This window comes from Sorex fumeus, unplaced genomic scaffold (genome assembly GCF_029834395.1).
Source record: "Sorex fumeus unplaced genomic scaffold, SorFum_2.1 ptg000003l, whole genome shotgun sequence".
Lineage (NCBI taxonomy): Eukaryota > Metazoa > Chordata > Mammalia > Eulipotyphla > Soricidae > Sorex > Sorex fumeus.
The window spans coordinates 60,264,413-60,282,931 of NW_026606060.1; the positions used below are offsets into that span (position 1 = coordinate 60,264,413).

General features: G+C 41.4%; 2 protein-coding genes across 2 annotated transcripts; both read right to left on the reverse strand.

Moving 5' to 3' along the window:
* Nucleotides 1–2,825: 2,825 nt before the first annotated feature.
* Nucleotides 2,826–3,755, reverse strand: LOC130024435 (taste receptor type 2 member 7-like). The gene has a single exon (XM_056115188.1). It carries the CDS (start codon nucleotides 3,753–3,755, stop codon nucleotides 2,826–2,828), a length of 930 nt encoding a protein of 309 aa, XP_055971163.1.
* Nucleotides 3,756–10,031: 6,276 nt separating this feature from the next.
* Nucleotides 10,032–11,000, reverse strand: LOC130024444 (taste receptor type 2 member 42-like). The gene has a single exon (XM_056115199.1). The coding sequence runs from the start codon at nucleotides 10,998–11,000 to the stop codon at nucleotides 10,032–10,034; it is 969 nt and encodes a 322-aa protein (XP_055971174.1).
* Nucleotides 11,001–18,519: the final 7,519 nt, after the last annotated feature.

The following is an 18,519-nucleotide window of genomic DNA, read 5'->3' on the forward strand; positions in this document are numbered from 1 at the left end:
AAACAGGTAAAGCCACTCCTTCAGGGGAAGTTCTAGGAGATTAACTCAAGGACAAAATCTCATCTGAGGGTTCAGTGCTCCAAATTACTAGGAGATCTGCTCAAGGGCAGGATTCCATCCAGGGTGTATTGCTTTCTCCTTTCCTCAGCTAGTAATCCATTTAAACAATAATATTTCTAGTCATTTTGTATGAACACAGTAGGAGACATATTAAGCTTAAAGGTTGGCTCTTCCTATGGACATCTGCTATATATCCCAGACTAAATCCTCAGGCCAGTTGTGGGAGTGACTCAGTAAACGTAAGCTCTTTTCGGGAGGAGCAAGGACAACCCAATGTTACCCAACAGGAAGTAATGAGATAATGAATAATCCTAATGAGGTATTTACTACTAAATCCCACTCAGAGCAAGAGCAGCATATATATATACTTGTTGGCTGTTTTTTAACCGAAAAACATACTAAACCAAAATGTCCTAATATCTAAATTTACATATAGCCACTATGATTTCAAGTACTGCCTTTCCTAAGGCAAAATAATAGCAGTGACAGTGAAATTTTCATACATGGTATCCAGCAAACAAATGCAGTCTAAAAATGTAAATCTCAGGGCCAGAGTGATAGTACAACAGGTAGGAATCTTGCCTTGCACACTGCCGACCCTGGTTCAGTCCCTGACATCCATCCCATATGGTCCCCTGTGCACTGCCAGGAGTGATTCTGAGTGCAGAGCCAGGAGTAACCCCAGAGCATCGCAGAGTATGACCCAAACAGCACCCTCACCTCACCCAATTCCCCCCTAAAAAAAAATTCTCCAGCTGGGAATGTGTTCTGGGGCTAAAGAAGTATATATACATATATAATTAGCATCATTTTTATTTTATGGAAACCAGTGGATTCATAGCCCAGTTAACCTGGATCAAGAGTACAATTTACAAAATCCTAAAGATTCTTACATTCTTTCCAGCATCAGACCAAACTATGCTTCATCAAAATTAATTTACAGATCCCATATTTTCAACATTGATTTTCTAGTTTTTCTTTTTTTTTTCTACCATTGAAGAATTGAGTCAGTCCCTATCAAATGTTTGCTCATTATTAATAGCTTTTTAGTTTATAAAAATTACATTTTAAGCTTACTGAAATTTGTAATGAGATTAGGACGATATTATCACCTGCTAGCATCAGTGTTATTTGCATTTTCAGCTACTTTGATTTCAGTGATTTAAGTGCCAACCATAAGGTAAAGGTAAAGGCCCTCCCGTTGATCGTCGATTTGCTCGAGCGGGCCCAGTAACGTCTCCATTGGAGACTTTGTTGTTACTGTGTGTGGCATATCGAATACTCTCGGTAGCTTGCCGGGCTCTCCGAGAGGGGCGGAGGAATCGAACTCGGGTCGGCCATGTTGGCCGCGTGTAAGGTGAACGCCCTACCGCTGTGCTATCGCTCCAGCCCAACCCTACCGCTGTGCTATCGCTCCAGCGATAGCACAGCGGGTAGGGCGTTCGCCTTACACGCGGCCAACATGGCCGACCCGAGTTCGATTCCTCCGCCCCTCTCGGAGAGCCCGGCAAGCTACCGAGAGTATTCGATATGCCACACACAGTAACAACAAAGTCTCCAATGGAGACGTTACTGGGCCCGCTCGAGCAAATCGACGATCAACGGGAGGGCCTTTACCTTTACCTATATTATATGTATATACACACATGCACACACACAAACATGCCTAAAGCACATCCATTTAAGTGGAACTCTCGTCAGCTTCCCTACTTCCTTATTCCTGGTGAGTTGATTGTGTGATCTTCCCCAACAAAGGACACAAATGTTCATATAGTCTTTGCATGTGCACACACCACATAAATCGTCACAGTGATTTTTATCCTTATAAATATAAGTGGTTTTGCACTTCAGGATAATTGTTCAGTTTCTTTTTATAAGTGCAGTCAGTTGTTTTATGGTTTTTTTTTTTAATCTTAGTTTACACAGATAGTGATAGACTTTCTTGGATTCCTAGAGATAAATAGGGATTTTGTTTTAAAATTTTTTATTTCTTGGGACTGGGGAGATAAGTCAAGAATGAAGCACCTTCCTGGTGTTTGTGGGGCCCAGGCTCAATCCCCCATAATGCATGACCCCAGCATTGGTGAGGAGGCTGAAAAAAAAGACATCTTTTTAAAATTATGTCTGCTGTAAACTTTCTGCTTCCAACATTTTTATTCTATTTTGGGGAGATTGGGCCACCCCTGGCTCTGCTCAGGACTGACTCAGGGATCACTTTTGGCAGGGCTCTGGCAACCCTTTGAGGTGTCTGGGAGCCAGACTGGGTCAGCCACATGCAAGGCAAGCACCCTGTCTTTATACTTTCTCTCCAGACCCATATTCAATTTTTGACCTGTTTTAACTTAATACTCTATACAAGAAGTCCACCTGCTCTTGCTTGGAAGAAAATTTTATCTCTGAATAATCTCATCTTCTCACCGATGAATGTAAAAAATATTTTCCAAAACACATAAAAATAATACATGTAGTATTCTATGTCTTCCCTTCTTGAGAAGTCCCAAATATTTTCTGGGTACCACCTAGTTAGAATAACAGTTCATTTGCATTTTAAAAATTCCAATGTTTAAAATGTGGGTAGACTTGTCAGTTCATAGACCTTCTAAAGAAAGCCTGTGGTGCTTGATATTATCTAAAAGATGCTCAATAATATTTAAAAGAATGCAGTTAGGTAAAGAGAGAGAAGTTAAAATGGGTCTTCATGGTCTCATTAACTCATTTCTCCCGAGAGAGAGAAAATTCTGCCAAAGGGCTGCGAGGAGCAGGTTTCACCCTGTTTTCTTTCTCAGGCTGCATTCAAGATGCCCCAGAAGCCACAAGGTGGTCTGTCGCAGTTTGCTGTGGCCCATAATCAGGATCAGTGAGTGGCCCGAAGGAAACAGAGTCATTATTAAGGAGAAGGCCAGGTGAGCTTCATATTTGTATGGTATGAAGAAAGCCCAACCGACTAATATGGTGGTAGTCAAGTGAACCAGGAACAGGAGGAGGAAGGACATCACCATATGCATCGCCTTTTTGTGGGCCTCGGTGCTGGCGTCTGAGCAGCTGGCGCTCAGATGCAGGTTCCTGGTGTGTCTCTTCAAGGAGACAAACAGAAGCACCAGGGAGCCCAGCGAGAGAAGCAGGGGGATCAGGTAGATGAAGTTAAAAGCCACCAAGCTGTTAACGTACAGAGTTATCGTCATATCTGAGGGCCAGCTTGAGTTTTCTTGATGTGTCCTGTGCCAGTTAGTCCAGAAAGCCGTAAACGTATCTGACAACGCAAAGTTGAAAGAGAGTAAGAGTGAAGACCCAAGGAGAAGCATAAGTAGCACTCGGCTAATTCTCTGCCTCAGCCAGTGGAAGGAGGGGTGGGAGAGATTGGCTATTCTTAAAAAGTAGAAAACACTCAGACAGGTTGCAATCCAGACAGAAAAGTGATTGTTCAGGGCCCAAGAAATACTAAAGAGTGCTGTTACTTTGTCACTAGTGTATAGATGTGGCCATAACACCAGTACAAATGACTCAAGTAGCAGTATCCAAAGAAGATTGATCCTGGAGATGGCCAAGCTGGTGAGGAGATAGTCCACAGTGGAGAGCTTCCGGCCCTTCCCCCAGTCAATGCAGTTCACCAGTACAATGAACGCGTTCCCTACCTGTCCGACTATGAATTCTCCCATTGTCACTATCAGAAAAACGTTTTCAATTCCAGATGGCATTTCTGTAGAAAGAATCCACGCTAGTTTCACTGACGTGTTTGCTGGGGAAATGTAGAAAAATTTCCGTTGGATGTTTCTCACTTTTAAATTAAAAACATTCAGGGAATCTCAGATACCACGCCAGATATCTTCACAAGAGAACTTTCTCCCTCTCGAACTGTTTACAGCTGTGGGCCTGAAAAAAATGTGCAGAGACCAAGTTCCAAAGGCCTAAATGAGAAACTTTACGGTTGCTTTCAATCAGTTACTGATTTCCAAATTAGAAAGTGACCGTGCCTGCCCATAGCTGACTCTGGTAGTGGATCTGCTGGGTATGTAAATATGCAAATGTAAAGTTGATTTCTTTCCACTGGGTTGTACTTTGCTGTCCACTAGAAACGCAATACTGCTTGGATTCAGGTATTTTTGTTTTATTTGGGGCGGGGGGGAGATAGGGCAGGGGAGCTGCACCCTACTCAGTGCTCAGGGGTCATGGTTCTCTGGGGACCATTCAGGCTTCCTGCTTGCAGTCCAACGTGTTGAGCTTTCTCCCCTCCCCTTTTAAGTTTCTTAAGTTTAGTCAGTGGCCTCTATACTGCAGGCGTTATTCATTATTTCTATTTAACAAAACCCAATGTTCAGATATTCTTCAGATGAAATACGTGTGCTAAAGGGAAACCACACAAATTGCTCACAGAATAGTGAAGAAAGCAATAAATAAAAGTCTTACTACTGAATGAGGCAAAAGTTTGACCGAAGTCCAGTTGCATCACCTACATTAGACAAGATCTCTGGCCAATAGTTAATTCTAGTTTCAAGAGGATAGTAACAAATGGCTTGTATCTTGAAGCTTTGGGGGATTTCTTGAAGAAATGGGGGAAAAAATCAGAGGATGATATAAAAGAATACCAAAATCATATCTCTGTCTCTCTCTTAGATACTATTCTGAATATATAGATATGTGCATATATAATTTTAGGGCCACACTAGCTTTATGCTTAGGGATCACCCCTGGAATGGTTTGGGGGGACCATATGCAGTGCTGGGGATCTAATTGCATTGGTCGCATGCAAGGCAAATGCCTTACCTGCTGTAATGTCTCTCTGGCCTACTATGGAATTTTCAGCTTTGCTTTCAGTAAGTTACTACCTATTGGATTCTGAAAACGCGCTTGTCAACCCAAAGAAAAAATTCTAAGAAAAAAATTTAATCAGGTAGTAAGGTCAGGTTTTCCCGGCATTCCTAGCTAATAGCATCACATTTGAACACCGCTGCCAAACAGGTTATTTGTCAACTACAGTTAAAATTGGGTGAATAGGAAATGCATTCTCAAAGAACAATGGATTCCTGAAGGACCTTCTTGGTGGGTAGAAAAACTGTTGCCTGAGATTTGGGGGCATGAAAAGCAGACATTAAGCAATTCTCAGTTCCATTAGATTGTGTTCCAGACCAATTAAGTCATAAAAATCTCCAGGGATGGCACACAGAACTATCTAGTCAGTTTTGACAAAGCAGGTGGCCCATGGGTCATTTTGACCACTTGAGTTCATCACGACTGACCCAAGTTCGATTCCTCCGCCCCTCTCGGAGATCCCAGCAAGCTACCGAGAGAATCTCCCCCACACGGCAAAGCCTCGCAAGCTACCCATGACGTATTTGATGTGCTAAACACCACAGTAACAAGTCTCACAATGTTACTAGGCCCGCTTGAGCAAATCGATGAACAACAGGAGGACAGTGACAGTGAACTCATCATTACACTGGAGAAGAAACTTAATCTAAAGCACATAATAATAAGTAGAGAAATCACAAGGGTTCGATGAGTGAACTCCAAGCTATTAATCACATTTTTGTTCAATTTTGTTCAGCTACATATCTCTCTCGGTTCCTGAGTTGAGTTGTCTGTGTTTACCACACATTTTTGTTTGTTTTAGGGCCATATCCAACAGTGTTCAGTGGGCATAAGGGATACTCTAGGCTAACTGCTCAGGGAGTCACTCCCAGAGGTAGGGGGAACTGTATGATGCAGAAGATTGAACCTGGGCCTCCTGCATGCAAAGAATGCTCACCCTTCTTAGTGCTTGCTTTGCATGCTGCCGACCCTGATCCCAGGCCCCAGCCGCTCCCCTGAGAACCACCAAGAGCAACCCCTGATCTCTTCTGGGTATGGCCCCAAAACCACATCCCCCCCCAAAATATTTATAATTATGATAATAGTGGGAATCAGAAAAAATACAGACATGGATTTTTATAGTGATTCATTGAAAGAATAACTAATAAAGAATAATTCCTCTAAGAAATAGTGAGAAGGGGGCTGGAGCAATAGCACAGCAGGTAGGGCATTTATTTACCTTGCATACGGCCAGTCTGGGTTCGATTCCCAGTATCCCATATGGTCCCCCAAGCACCACCTGGAGTAATTCCTGAGTGCAGAGCCTGGAGTAACTCCTGTGCATCGCCGGGTGTGACCCAAAAAAGAAAAAAAAAATAGTGAGAAGATGCATTCACAAGTCCACTTTGACCTAATTCAAAACCCTGTCCTCTGGGGTGTTATTGAGTAATGAACTTTGTAAAATGTAAGTAGCAGTGACTCTACCAAAGACCAAGTGAGAACCTCTCACTAATACTTTCACGTTCACTGTTTGACTTGAATTCATTTTGTGAGTTTCTTATGCCTCCCATGAAATACAAGGCCAGAGATTTCCGTGTGCCCCTTGCCCCTCCCCCGCCCCCACATTTTCCTCTCTTCCAGCTCTCAAGAGTCAGCAACCAACGCTCCATTCCCGGTGATTTACACTCTAGCCTATTAATAGCAAGTTTTTCCATGAATCTGCAAGCAAAGACATAGCCTCCTGGGTTTTTTTGAAATCACAACTTGGAACAAGCATTGAATTTAGCGACGATTTCTTTTGTATTGATCCAAGGACTGACTTTTGTGTCGTGTGGGGAAAAAGAGACCTTCAATCATTCTTTGGCTCTATTCTAAACCAAGAAGCAATTGCTGGGACCAGGGCCAGAGCTTGTAGGGTTAGAGATCGTCTTTCACCCATGTACATTATTTGTAGCTTAATCACTGCAATCCATGGACAATCCTGTCATGCTTTATTGCAGACTCTTGTTTCACTTAAGAGTCCTTTAATTTTCAAAACTAAGCGTTACAATGCTTTTTTTGTTTTCTTTTTGTTCTCAAAGTTTTTAGAAGGTAATGTATCCCCAGCAGCTCTTTCTTATGACAAACCTAAGATAGAAACATTCCTTTTTTTTCCCCCTCAATTTTCATTTTTGGGTCATACCCAACACTGCTTGGAGCTATTCCCTGTATCAGTATTCAGCTGATGCTACTGGAGGTGCTTGGGGGAACATACTACACTAGGTAACCAGGTTTCACACTTGCAAATCTAGTCCTTCACCACTGGCCACTTCCCCAACTGCCAACAGGGTCAGTCTTAACTCACTAACACATCCCCACACTGGTAAGGAGAAGAGTCTCAGGCTTAACATACAGATAATTGAATGTCTTCTTAGTCTTCTAAGGCTTCATTTCTATTGAGTTACGAGGAGACAAAAAAAAAAAACCAGTCTGCCTATATATATTCCTCAAATCCACCGAACTATTCAATTTGTTTTTAGGAAGATTGGTATTAAATTCCTACGTAGGATATTGATGATTCGAGACCAAAGGCTTATAGACTAACTGTTGAAAACCCACTGCTCTAGCCACAGTGTGTTAATGATAGAATTGGGAATGACTGTAATGATGTAGAAAACGAAATACGTCAAAAATCAAAATAAAAAAGTGAAAGAAAGGGGTCTAATCCAACTCTTGCAGGAGGGAGCACCTCCTGAGAGACAACAGATAAATTACTTGAGAAATTAGGAAAGCAGCTTACCTTTTGCTCAGAGATGAACAAAGCTATGTGCAGGCACACGGGTGGGGGGTGGTGAAGGTGGACCACAGACAATCTAAGTGACACCCACACTCAATAGGATTAAAGAAGACATCTAGATCTGGGCATCCATGATAGACGATTTCAGCAGCAGAAAGCAGGTTACCTGTTCCTCTCACATTGGGGAATGGGTTGAAATAAGCAGTGAACATTTTTTTTAAATAAGCATTTATTTGGTAGGCAAAGAAAAGATAATCAACATCAAATGAATGATTTTTTTCCTCTTTTCCCAATGCTCTGGTTCTAGGGTCAGAACTAATTGCATCGGTCCTCCTCCAGATTGGATAGGCCTGGCAACGCTTGTATGGTGTATTGGGAATGGCTCTTCTTGGATAAGGCTGGGAATGCTTCTGAGTCTTCCTAAAAGGCTCTTGTTATGCAGAAAGTGGATGTGAAGAACTTACTTCCATTTTTTTTACAAGTTTCTTAATAAAACGCACACACACACACACACACACACACACACACACACAGTTACACTTTTCTCTTTCCTTCCTGTGCAAAACCCAGGTATTGAAACCAGATCTTCTGCAGGTTAAGTCTGTGCTCCAGACCTTTGAGTAATCTCCTGGCCTGACACCCTCTTCCTTCTCATTAAAGCCATCTTCAGCATCATTGTGGGTACTGATGCTCAGAAACACCAATAGCCTAGCTCTGCTTAAGGTTTCGCTTCATTCATTTGAAGAGGGAAAATAATATTCTCAGATTCCCACCCTGAGCCTTATTCATAATTTATAGGTACCTTGTTTAAATTTAGAATGTTAAGAGTCAAAACAATAATGCATACATAGGCATGTCTAAAATTTCCACCAAATAATATTCTCAGATCTCTTAAGCAGTCACTTCCCTGAAGCCTTAACAAAATTAACTCATAGCCCATATTATCATTGCTTAACTTCAGATTTTTGTTTCTTTAACACAATAAAAGATACATTAACACAATAAAAAAATACACAAAGGGTGAACCATACAAAGGAATATTTTATTTTTAAAGAATTCCATTATATATAAATGTATATATAGCATCATTACAGTATGATAAGCCATATCATATTAAAATTTTATAGCAAACTTTCCCACCCTGAGCCTTACTCATAATTTATAGGTACCTTGTTTAAATTTAGAATGTTAAGAGTCAAAACAATAATGCATACATAGGCATGTCTAAAATTTCCACCAAATATGTAGAGCTCCACTATAAACTTTATTTTCTGTGCCTTCCCTAATGACCTGCTTCTCTTTGTTTCTCTCAGAATTGTAGTGATCAAATTACAACAAAATGTAAATGCAAAAGGGCCAAGATGTGGCTTTGTGAGAAGAGCTGATGCTTTGCATAAAAGAGGTCCTGGGTTTGTTTCCTTGAAACTTCAAGACAAAGCACTCTTAATTCTCCACTTCTTCCTCCCTCTGGTCCCTGGTAACCCCACCACTATTCCAAAAAAAGAAAAAGTATATACACAAACATAATCATTCTCAAAACATAATTATAATCTTTTACTTTTTTATTTGAATTTTTTATTGAATCACTGTGAGATAGACCCTTACAAAGATGTTCATGATTAGGTTTCAATCATATCCAACACCCATCCCTCCACCAGTGTACATTTCCCGGCACCAGTAGCCCCAGGTTCCCGCCCATCACCCCCCAGCCCACCCCCAGGTGAGCCACATGCAAGGTAAGTACCCTATCCACTGTATCGTCCCTCCAGCCCAGTTTAATCTCCATTTCTAAATTGATGTCTTTCCTGTACACACAAGTTACAATTATTTAATCTTTTTTTAAATCCATTTGGGTCACATAGTGATGCTCAGGGGTTACTCCTGGCTCTACACTCAGGAATTACTCCTAGCAGTGCTCAGGGGACCATGTGGGATGCTGGGGATCCAACCCATTTTGACTGCATGCAAGGAAAATGCCCTTTCCTCTGTGCTATCATTCTAGCCCCTCTCCTTTTTGTATACAATTAAATTAGGTTCTCTTTGAAAAAAATATTTTTAAGTTGGTAACCAGTGTTTTAACCAAGTGTAAAGTAAAAGTAAAGTAAAGGCCCTCCCGTTGATCGTCGATTTGCTCGAGTGGGCCCAGTAACGTCTCCATTGGAGACTTTGTTGTTACTGTGTCTGGCATATCGAATACGTCACCGGGAGCTTGCCAGGCTCTGCCGTACGGGCGAGACACTCTTGGTAGCTTGCCCGGCTCTCCGAGAGGGGCGGAGGAATCGAACTCGGGTCGGCCATGTTGGCTGCGTGCAAGGCAAACGGAGGAAATTTACTTTCTGCTCAACACTGCTTAAAGGACCCCAGTAAGAAAGAAGTGAAAGTTGATCCTCCATGTCACTTCTTTAAGTCTTTATTTCTGAAAAAGACTACAGAAAATCTTCCTATGTATCCCAGATGTAGTCATAAAGAAATTTTGAAGATGACATAGTCCCTTCAAGGCTGTCTGTCTTAGCTTGCTGTTCCCCAGAATCAAAATAAATGAATGGCCTAAAGGAAAGACATATACTGCTAGCATGAGAAATTTGCTTAACTTATTATTCCAAAACATATGAAATATCCAGTTTGACAAGAGTGTAGAAATGGAATGAACCATGGCAAGGAAGAGAAAAGACATCAACATTTTCATGGCCTTTTTATGAGCTTCTGTGCTAGTGTCCCTTGGACCCAAGGAGTTGAGTTGCAAATTTCTGGTATGTCTCACCATGGACAGAAACAGAAATAACAAGGAGATCAGGATTACCATACTAGGGATGCAATAGGTCAAATTGAGAAAAATCAGGGATTGAACATACAAAGACTTTCCTATATCGAAAAACAAAGTAAGATTGTGTGCATGTCTTGTAGAGGAATTCCGGAAGGCATCATTAAATGTTTCTAGCAATAAAATGTCAAAAATCAGTAAAAGCAAAGAAAACGCTAGCATCACCAGAACCACTCTGTTTGTTCTCCACTTGATCCAGAGGAAAAGGGGATGGGAGTACTGAGCAATCTTAAGGAAGTAGACAACACTGAGGCAGGTAGCAAACCAAGTAGCCAAGTGATTAGTTATTCTCCAAAGCAAACTGCAAGGTTTTGCAAGTTTATAAATGGTATATAATTCTGGGAATGGTCCCATTACAAGTGACTCAAACAAATAGACCAATAGTTGACAGATTCTGGAGACAGCCAAGCCAGTGAGAATGAGGTCAAAGAAAGAGATCTTTCGGGTCTTGACCCATCCATAGCAGTTTACCAGTCCAATGAAAACATTGCCCAACATTCCAGTTATGAATTCCATCATTGCTAGGGTCAGGAAGATAGTTTCCAAACTAGTGAGCATTTCAATAAGAAAAGATCCAGATTTCTAATGTCGGTCACAGTGATAAATTTGAAGGGAAACTTGCACAGCATTCTTTATTTCTGACACTTGTCTTGAAATCAAACTTGTACAAAGCCCCCATTTCTGATACTTCTTTGTTTTCCTTGCAAATTTCAGTCTTCAGTAGAGCTTTGAGTAGACCATCAAATACAGTCTCTTATCTGCAAAAGAAATTTTTTCTTCTTTGACTGCAATTCTCATCTTAACACAGAAATATTTGCTAAGTAACCTCTTTCCTAACGTATGCTAACATTTATTGACAAACGCTGTATAGCTCAAGAAACTCAACTGCTTCTTTTAAAGAGCTACTAATTTCTAAACCAAACAGTTTTTGTGTAAATTTATCATTAGCATCTACTAAAATTTTCCGCTCATCGCAATGATTAACAGGTTAAAGTCAAATTTGTTGGCATGCAAATATGGGTCAGATTGTTTTTCACTGATTTGTGCTTGCCTCATCATCTGAAATACTATGCCATCTGCATTCAAATAGGTTAGTTTCATTGAAAACTCTAGAAATCATCTAAACAATTTCATTATTATCCAATGAAGATACTTTGTTGAGTACCTGCTTTGAAAAAAAATCAGTATTATTAGGAAATCTACAAACTAGTGAAAAAAACAAAGGAATCTGTTCAATCTCCAGCACCCCATGTGGTCCCCTAAACCCACCCGAAGTCATCTCTGAGTGCAGAAGCAGGATATTAAACCCTGAGCACAGCTGGGGTGGCCACCCAAAAGAAGATAACTATAAGCATTGTGTAGGGGAAAAAATAGGAATGACATTTGCCTTGAATTTTGAAGATATTTAGGATTTGATGAGGAAACTGGAAAGTCATATTTGACTTGACACAAAACCTTAAAATACATCTCAGAAAGTTTTTTGATGATACACTGTCAGATAAATTCATCTAAATTTTCCTCACAGTAATTTGTGTCCAGTTAAATACACTACCCAGTTATCTTTAAATGTGTTGTATTTGTTTTGGCCACAAGCACAATTCCATTCATTTAGACTTATTAAACAGAAAATAGGTAGAAAATCACTTTAAGTCAATAAGGAAACATTAACATATTCTGTTTTACATTCTAAAAACAATGATTTTTTTTTATATTTTTATTTGATTTTACTTAGTCAGTGTGCATTAGATAGTTACTCATGATTGGGTTTCAGGAATACAAGGTTTCAACACAAATTCCTTCACCAGTGTCCTCTTCCCTCCACCAATGTCTCCCCAACTCTGTTTCCCACCCACACCTTTACCACTCAAAAGTGCTCAGGGGACCATATGGAATGCCAAGGATCAAACCTGGGTCAACTGCATGCAAGGAGGTTGCCAGCAGTGCTTGGGGACCGTGCAGTACCAAGGACTGAACCAGACTTATTGCATGTATATCATAAGCTCACTGAGCTCTATCTCCATCCCAAAATAATTTTAATATTATATTAATTACAAATGCATATAAATGCTACATATTTCTTCTATAATTTGCTCCATAATTTTTTGTGAGATTTACCTATGTTGTTAGATATTCCTTTGTATTTCTTTGATTTTTGTGTGTGTCTTTTTTGGGGATCTAACATATTGCTTGTGGCAACTCCTGGCTCTGTGCTCGGAAGTTGCTCCTCATGGTGCTCAGGAAACAATTGGATCAAACCCAGAACTCTCAAGGCTGATGAGCTGTCTCTAGGACTCTGCAGTATTTTTATATTGTATATTGTAGTTCATTGCAAGAACATGTCGTTAGTAATTCATCCCACTCACGTGCTAGGCATTCCTACTGACTCCAGTAACTGGATATTGATAAGAATATATATGTGTTAGTTATCTTGGTTAACATCTAAGTTAACGGGGTGGAGTAGGTGATGACTAGGAAAGGCAACACAGCTCCAAATTTAGGAGATGGCTCTCAGGAAAAGTTCTAAGCACTCTCATTGGTGGAGACCCATACCAGCATCGTTCAGTTGTTCTACAATATCCCCTATTGTAATGTCAAACTTCTTTTTAAATTTTTTTTAATTTATTTATTGAATCACTGTGGGAAAAGTTACAAAGCTTTCAGGTTTAAGTCTCGATCATGCAAATATCAAACACATTTCCCTTTACCAATACTTATTTTTCACCACGAAGGACCCCAATAAAAACCCACCCCCCTAACCATCCCAATGCCTGTGAGGCAGATGAATTCTAGTTAACACTCTATCTACTTTGACTAGATTCATTGTTTTGATAAAAGATTCACCATTATTATTTAGAGTTTACACCCCCAAATCAGACATGCTGAAAAGGCATTGTGAAATGATTTGTTTTCTACAGCTGGGTTCAGAAATTAAGCGATGTCACAAGGCCATGATAGCGGCCACGCGGTTTTGGATTTCTGCTATTTTACTTATTAACCCTGGAAGTATTTCTGCTGAGAGTCAGATAATTAAGAGATTGGTTTCTGTGCTCTGGAGTCATGGCCGTGCGGGAGAGCCGCTCGTGGGGGGCAACTGGTGACCTCGGTAGGGCATGAAGGACGAGACGGGAACGCCCCCCTTCCCATGAGGTTTTAGTCGCCTCATCACGACCAACTCATACCTGGCTTTCCACAAAGCTCCCAAGCGGCTGCCATCTTTCTTTCCAGAAAGCTAAATTTATTTTTTTAAATCTCTAGTCGGCAGCGCCTGGCAAGCTACCCTTGTTGTACTCGATATGCCAAAAACAATAACAATGATGGTCCTCATTCCCCTAACCCTGAAAGAGTACGCAGTGTGCCACCGGGCTACACTAGCACGTGACAGGGACAAATGGAGATGTTACTGGCACCTGCTCGAGCAAATCGATGAACAATGGGATGACAGTGATAGTGATAGTGATAGTGAAATCTCTAGTGAAGTGCCTTCTCTGGGTGGTTTTATTTTGTTTTGGTTTGATTTTTTTTCTTTTTGGGTCCTGGTAGTGCTCAGGGGACCATATGGGATGCTGAGAATTGAACCCGGGTCAACCGCGTGCAAGGCAAACGCCCTACCCACTGTGCTATCACTCCAGCCCCATTCTCCAAGTGGTTTTAACTCACATTTCTCCGTATTACACAAGTCGTGCTTCTTTTGAAATGTATGTAGCCATGTTGCTGCCCATGAATTCCTTCTCATTTATTTTGTTGCTTTTCCTGTAGAGAGCACTATTGAACTGCTTGCCTTCCTAGCTATTATTTTCCTTTTTAAATATACAAAATATGATTTTTCAAGACTGAGGCTTATTTCTTCCATTTTTTTAAAATTTTTTATTAGTGAAACACCATGAGGTACTGTTGTAGTCTTACAAATTGAGTACCCATCCCTCCACCAGTGCCCATTTTCCACCACCATGGATCCCAGTATCCCTCCCACCCCCGCTCCCCCCATCCCACCCCACTCCTGTGGCAGGGCATTCCCTTTTGTTCTCTGTCTCCTTTTGGGTGCTGTGGTTTGCAAAAGAGGAACTGAGTGGCAATCATGTTCTGTCTATAGTCTACTTTCAGTATGCAACACCTATCCTGGGAGGATCCTCCCAACACCCTTTATTTGGTGCTCCCTTCTCTATCTGAGCTGCTCCCTCCCCTAGCGTGTGCAGCTGGCCTCAAGTCATGGAGTGAACCTCCTGGTACTTATCTCGGCTATTCTTGGGTGTTAGTCTCCTATTTTGTTACTTTATGTTCCCCAGATGAATGCAATCTTTCTGTGTCTATCCCTCTCTTTCTGACTCATTCCATTATTTTTTATTGTTGTTTTTATTCTTTTGGGGCCACACTTGGAATGCTCAGGGGTTACTCCTGGCAGTGTATAGAGAACCATATGGAATTCTGGGGATCGAATGGGGGTCTGCCACATGCAAAGCAAGCGCCCTTCCTGCATACTAGATCTCCAGCCCTTTACTTCTTCAGTTTGAACTTGAGGTCTTTTGGCGAGCATCTTACTCGCCGATTTTAGTTGCTCAGTGCCTGAGGGCCAGCATTCAAGAGACAAGAGTTAATGTGAGAAAAGCAGATTTATTCAGGAGCTAGCAGCCTGAGAAGATGGTGAACTCAGATCCCAAAGAAAACCATCTTGTCATCTTGTCTTTTATTTTGTTTTAGGGCCACACCTGGCTGTGCTCAGGACTTACTCTTCACTTCAGAAATTTAACCTGAATTTTAAATTTTTTTCCAAAAATATTTGTAAGATAAAACTTGAAAGTGTACTCATATTTTAACTGAGGGATACAAAATGAGCCCTGACAGTAGCTACAGTGTACTTCATTCCCTATTACACACTGCCACCTAGCAGGAAGCCAGCAAAAGACTTTCAACAGTAACTTCAAAAATGGAGTAGATTTGGACCATCCTCTGATGCTGCCATGCATCACCTCTGGTTTGCAGGCAGGAGGAAGATGTTCGAAAAGTCTTCACATTGGTGGCTGGAGCAATAGCACAGCAGGTAGGGCACTTCCCTTGCACATGACCGACCTGGGTTCGATCCACAGCATCCCATGTGGTCCCCCGAGTACTGCCAGGGATAATTCCTAAGTGCAGAGCCAGGAGTAACCCCTGTGCATCACCAGGCGTGACCCAAAAAGAAAAAAAAGTCTGCACATTTAGTGTGCAGAACCCTCAACGCCTAGGACCAGCTTGGCACTCGACAGCAAGGTGGACCAGAGGGACACAACACCTTGCTGTGTATCTTTAAGTCCCACACATGAGAAAGATTATTCTGTTTCTATCCCTTTCCTTTCCACTTACTTCACTCAGTATTATAGTCTCTAGTTTCATCCTGTCACAGCAAATTGCAAATTGCAAATTGCATGGAGCTTCATAGTATTTGTGTGTGCACGCGTGCGCACGTGCGTGTGCAAGTACAATTACAAACAAAGATGTGCATATATCCTTTCAAATTAATGTTTTTGTGTTTTAGGGTGGTCTCCATGGAGGATGAACCAGATACAATGCATGAAGATTCCTTTTTCACCACAACCCCACCAACCTGGCTGTTCACGGACTTTTTGATATGTGTCATTCTCATTGGCAAGAGATATCTCAATGTTTTGAATTACATTTTCCTATCATGAGTGATGATGAGAACTTGTCTGTTGGTCTCCTCTCCACAGCACTGCATATTTTGAGAAGTAGGAACTCACACTTCTTCAAATATATGTTGCTATGCCGTGCTTACCACCAAAGCACCAATAACCTTCACTCTTTCTTCCCAGCTTTCCCTGTTCTATCTCCCAGTAACCACTACTCCGCTACCCAATCCAAGGGTGTGTTTTTACTTGTTTTTGTCTGCTGATTTGCTTTGGTTTTTGGTAGTTGACATGTGAGTGAAATCATGTTATATTTGTCTTTCTTGTTCTGACTCCACTTACTTAGTATAATTCAAGTTTCATCCATGGTATCAGAAACGACATCATTTTATCTTTTTGTATTTGAGTCTTTTTCTACATATTATGTAGATATGACTTATCTGTTTCACCTGTTATTTCCACAAAGCGCTTGGGTTGTTTCTCTATCTTGGTTAACAATCACAACTTATAAGCCTGAGTGTGTTCTATTTTATTATTCCTTGCACTGAAATTTCCTAAGCCAGTCAATACTGGACAAATTCCCTCCCCACCTTCCCCATAGAAAACATGCCTATGAAATAATACTGGTGAAATAAACAACAAATTTGTAGAAATGGCTACAAACTTTGGTGATATTGATGTGTTAATTTACATAAAGAAGCCCACTAGAGACTCAGAGCTTAGGGAAAGAGCTTTGTGGTGCCCAAGATGAACTGAACAGAGGAGCCTGCAGACGGCTCGTGCCATAACCCTACTGAACTCTCTCTCTCCTGTCCCTTCCTTGTGAATTTTTCAATTTCAGTGTGAACGTTCATGAGAGACTATTGGAAGGATTTAAGAAATGAAACTGGGGTGCAGGGGAAGGGGAATAGTGTTAAAGAACTCAAGATAGGCTTCATTAATCTTCTGTCCATAGCACCGCACTGTAGCACTGTCCTCCCATTGTTCATGGATTTGCTCGAGCGGGCCAGTAACGTCTCCATTGTGAGACTTGTTGTTACTGTGTTTGGAATATCAAATACATCACGGGGAGCTTGTCAGGCTTTGCCGTGCAGGCGAGATACTCTCCGTAGCTTGCCGGGCTCTCCGAGAGGGTGGAGGAATCGAACCCATGTCGGCAGTGTCAGCCGCGTGCAAGGCAAATGCCCTACCGCTGTGCTATCGCTCCAGCCCTTCTGTCCATAATGCAAAAATAAATCAATAAATGGTATTTCATTTCTAATTCCAGCAGAGCAGTGGGGACTGGCCGCCTGGAGGATTCCAGCTGAGTGCTTTCCCTTGGGGTGATAGGAGGGGAGTTTGCGGCTTACCTTTGGTTTTATTGGGTTTTATTTTATTTTACTTTATTTCCTCCCTTCCTGATGTTCCGATGTTGATTTTGTTTGTTCGAGTTTAGAGCAAACTGTTAAGAAAGTGAAAGAAACGAGCACCTCACAGAGGGGTGTGATGAAGTCTTTATTTTTTTTTTATTAGTGAGACATCATGAGGTACAGTTGTAGACTTACAAATTTTTGTGCTTGGGTTTCAATTATACAATGATCAAATACCCATCCCTCCACCAGTGCCCATTTCCCACCACCACGGATCCCAAAGAGGCAAGGTGAGATGGGGGGAATGGGGGATGGGAGGGATACTGGAAGCCTTTATTTGACAAAGAACAAGGCATCCAGCGCCAGTTTTGCATTTGATCATTTCCGGTAGATGAAGAAATTTCCTTTAGCCTCTTTTCTAGTAGGTCTGCTGGTGACAACTTCTCAAAATCTTTTATCCAAAGTTTCATTGTCTAAGACTCCTGAAAGATAAATTCAACAAGTATGGAAATTAGGGTTGACTGTTCTTTTTCTACACTGTGTTGCTTTGATGATAGCTGAAGGACCATGGTTGAAATCCTGTTAACTTAAATCACATGACATGACTAACTCACTGTGCCTCCAACACCCCTAAAGGGGCCCCAGCACCTGCCACCACTTCTCCCTGCCCTTGGAAAGGCTTGGCCTGCTTTTCTCTGAAATTCATGGTTTCAACTTTTATTAGAAGTATCTTTTTTCTTGTTCTCTACACTTTTTTTTCTTTTTGGGTCATACCCAGCAATGCACACGGGTTACTCCTGGCTCATGCACTCAGGAATTACTCCCTGCGGTGCTCAAGGGACCATATGGGATGTTAAGAATCAAACCCAAGTCTATCGTGTGCACGGCAAATGTTCTACCCACTGTGCCATCACTCCAGTCCCCTTATTCTCTACACTGTTTCTCTTGCTTCTTTCAATACTTTTTTTTCATCCTCACTTGCTGGTATTTGAAGATGATGTGCTTCACTGTGAATTTCTTTGTATTTTATGTGGAGTTTTCTTGCCTCTTCTCTGGAGGTGGGGGGGATTTGTTGGGAGTTTGCTCCATATTTAGAAGACCCTGCAATAC

Coding starts and splice junctions, on each gene's coding strand:
- LOC130024444 (XM_056115199.1), bottom strand. CDS start 11,000: ATGCTCACTAGTTTGGAAACTATCTTCCTGACCCTAGCAATGATGGAA.
- LOC130024435 (XM_056115188.1), bottom strand. CDS start 3,755: ATGCCATCTGGAATTGAAAACGTTTTTCTGATAGTGACAATGGGAGAA.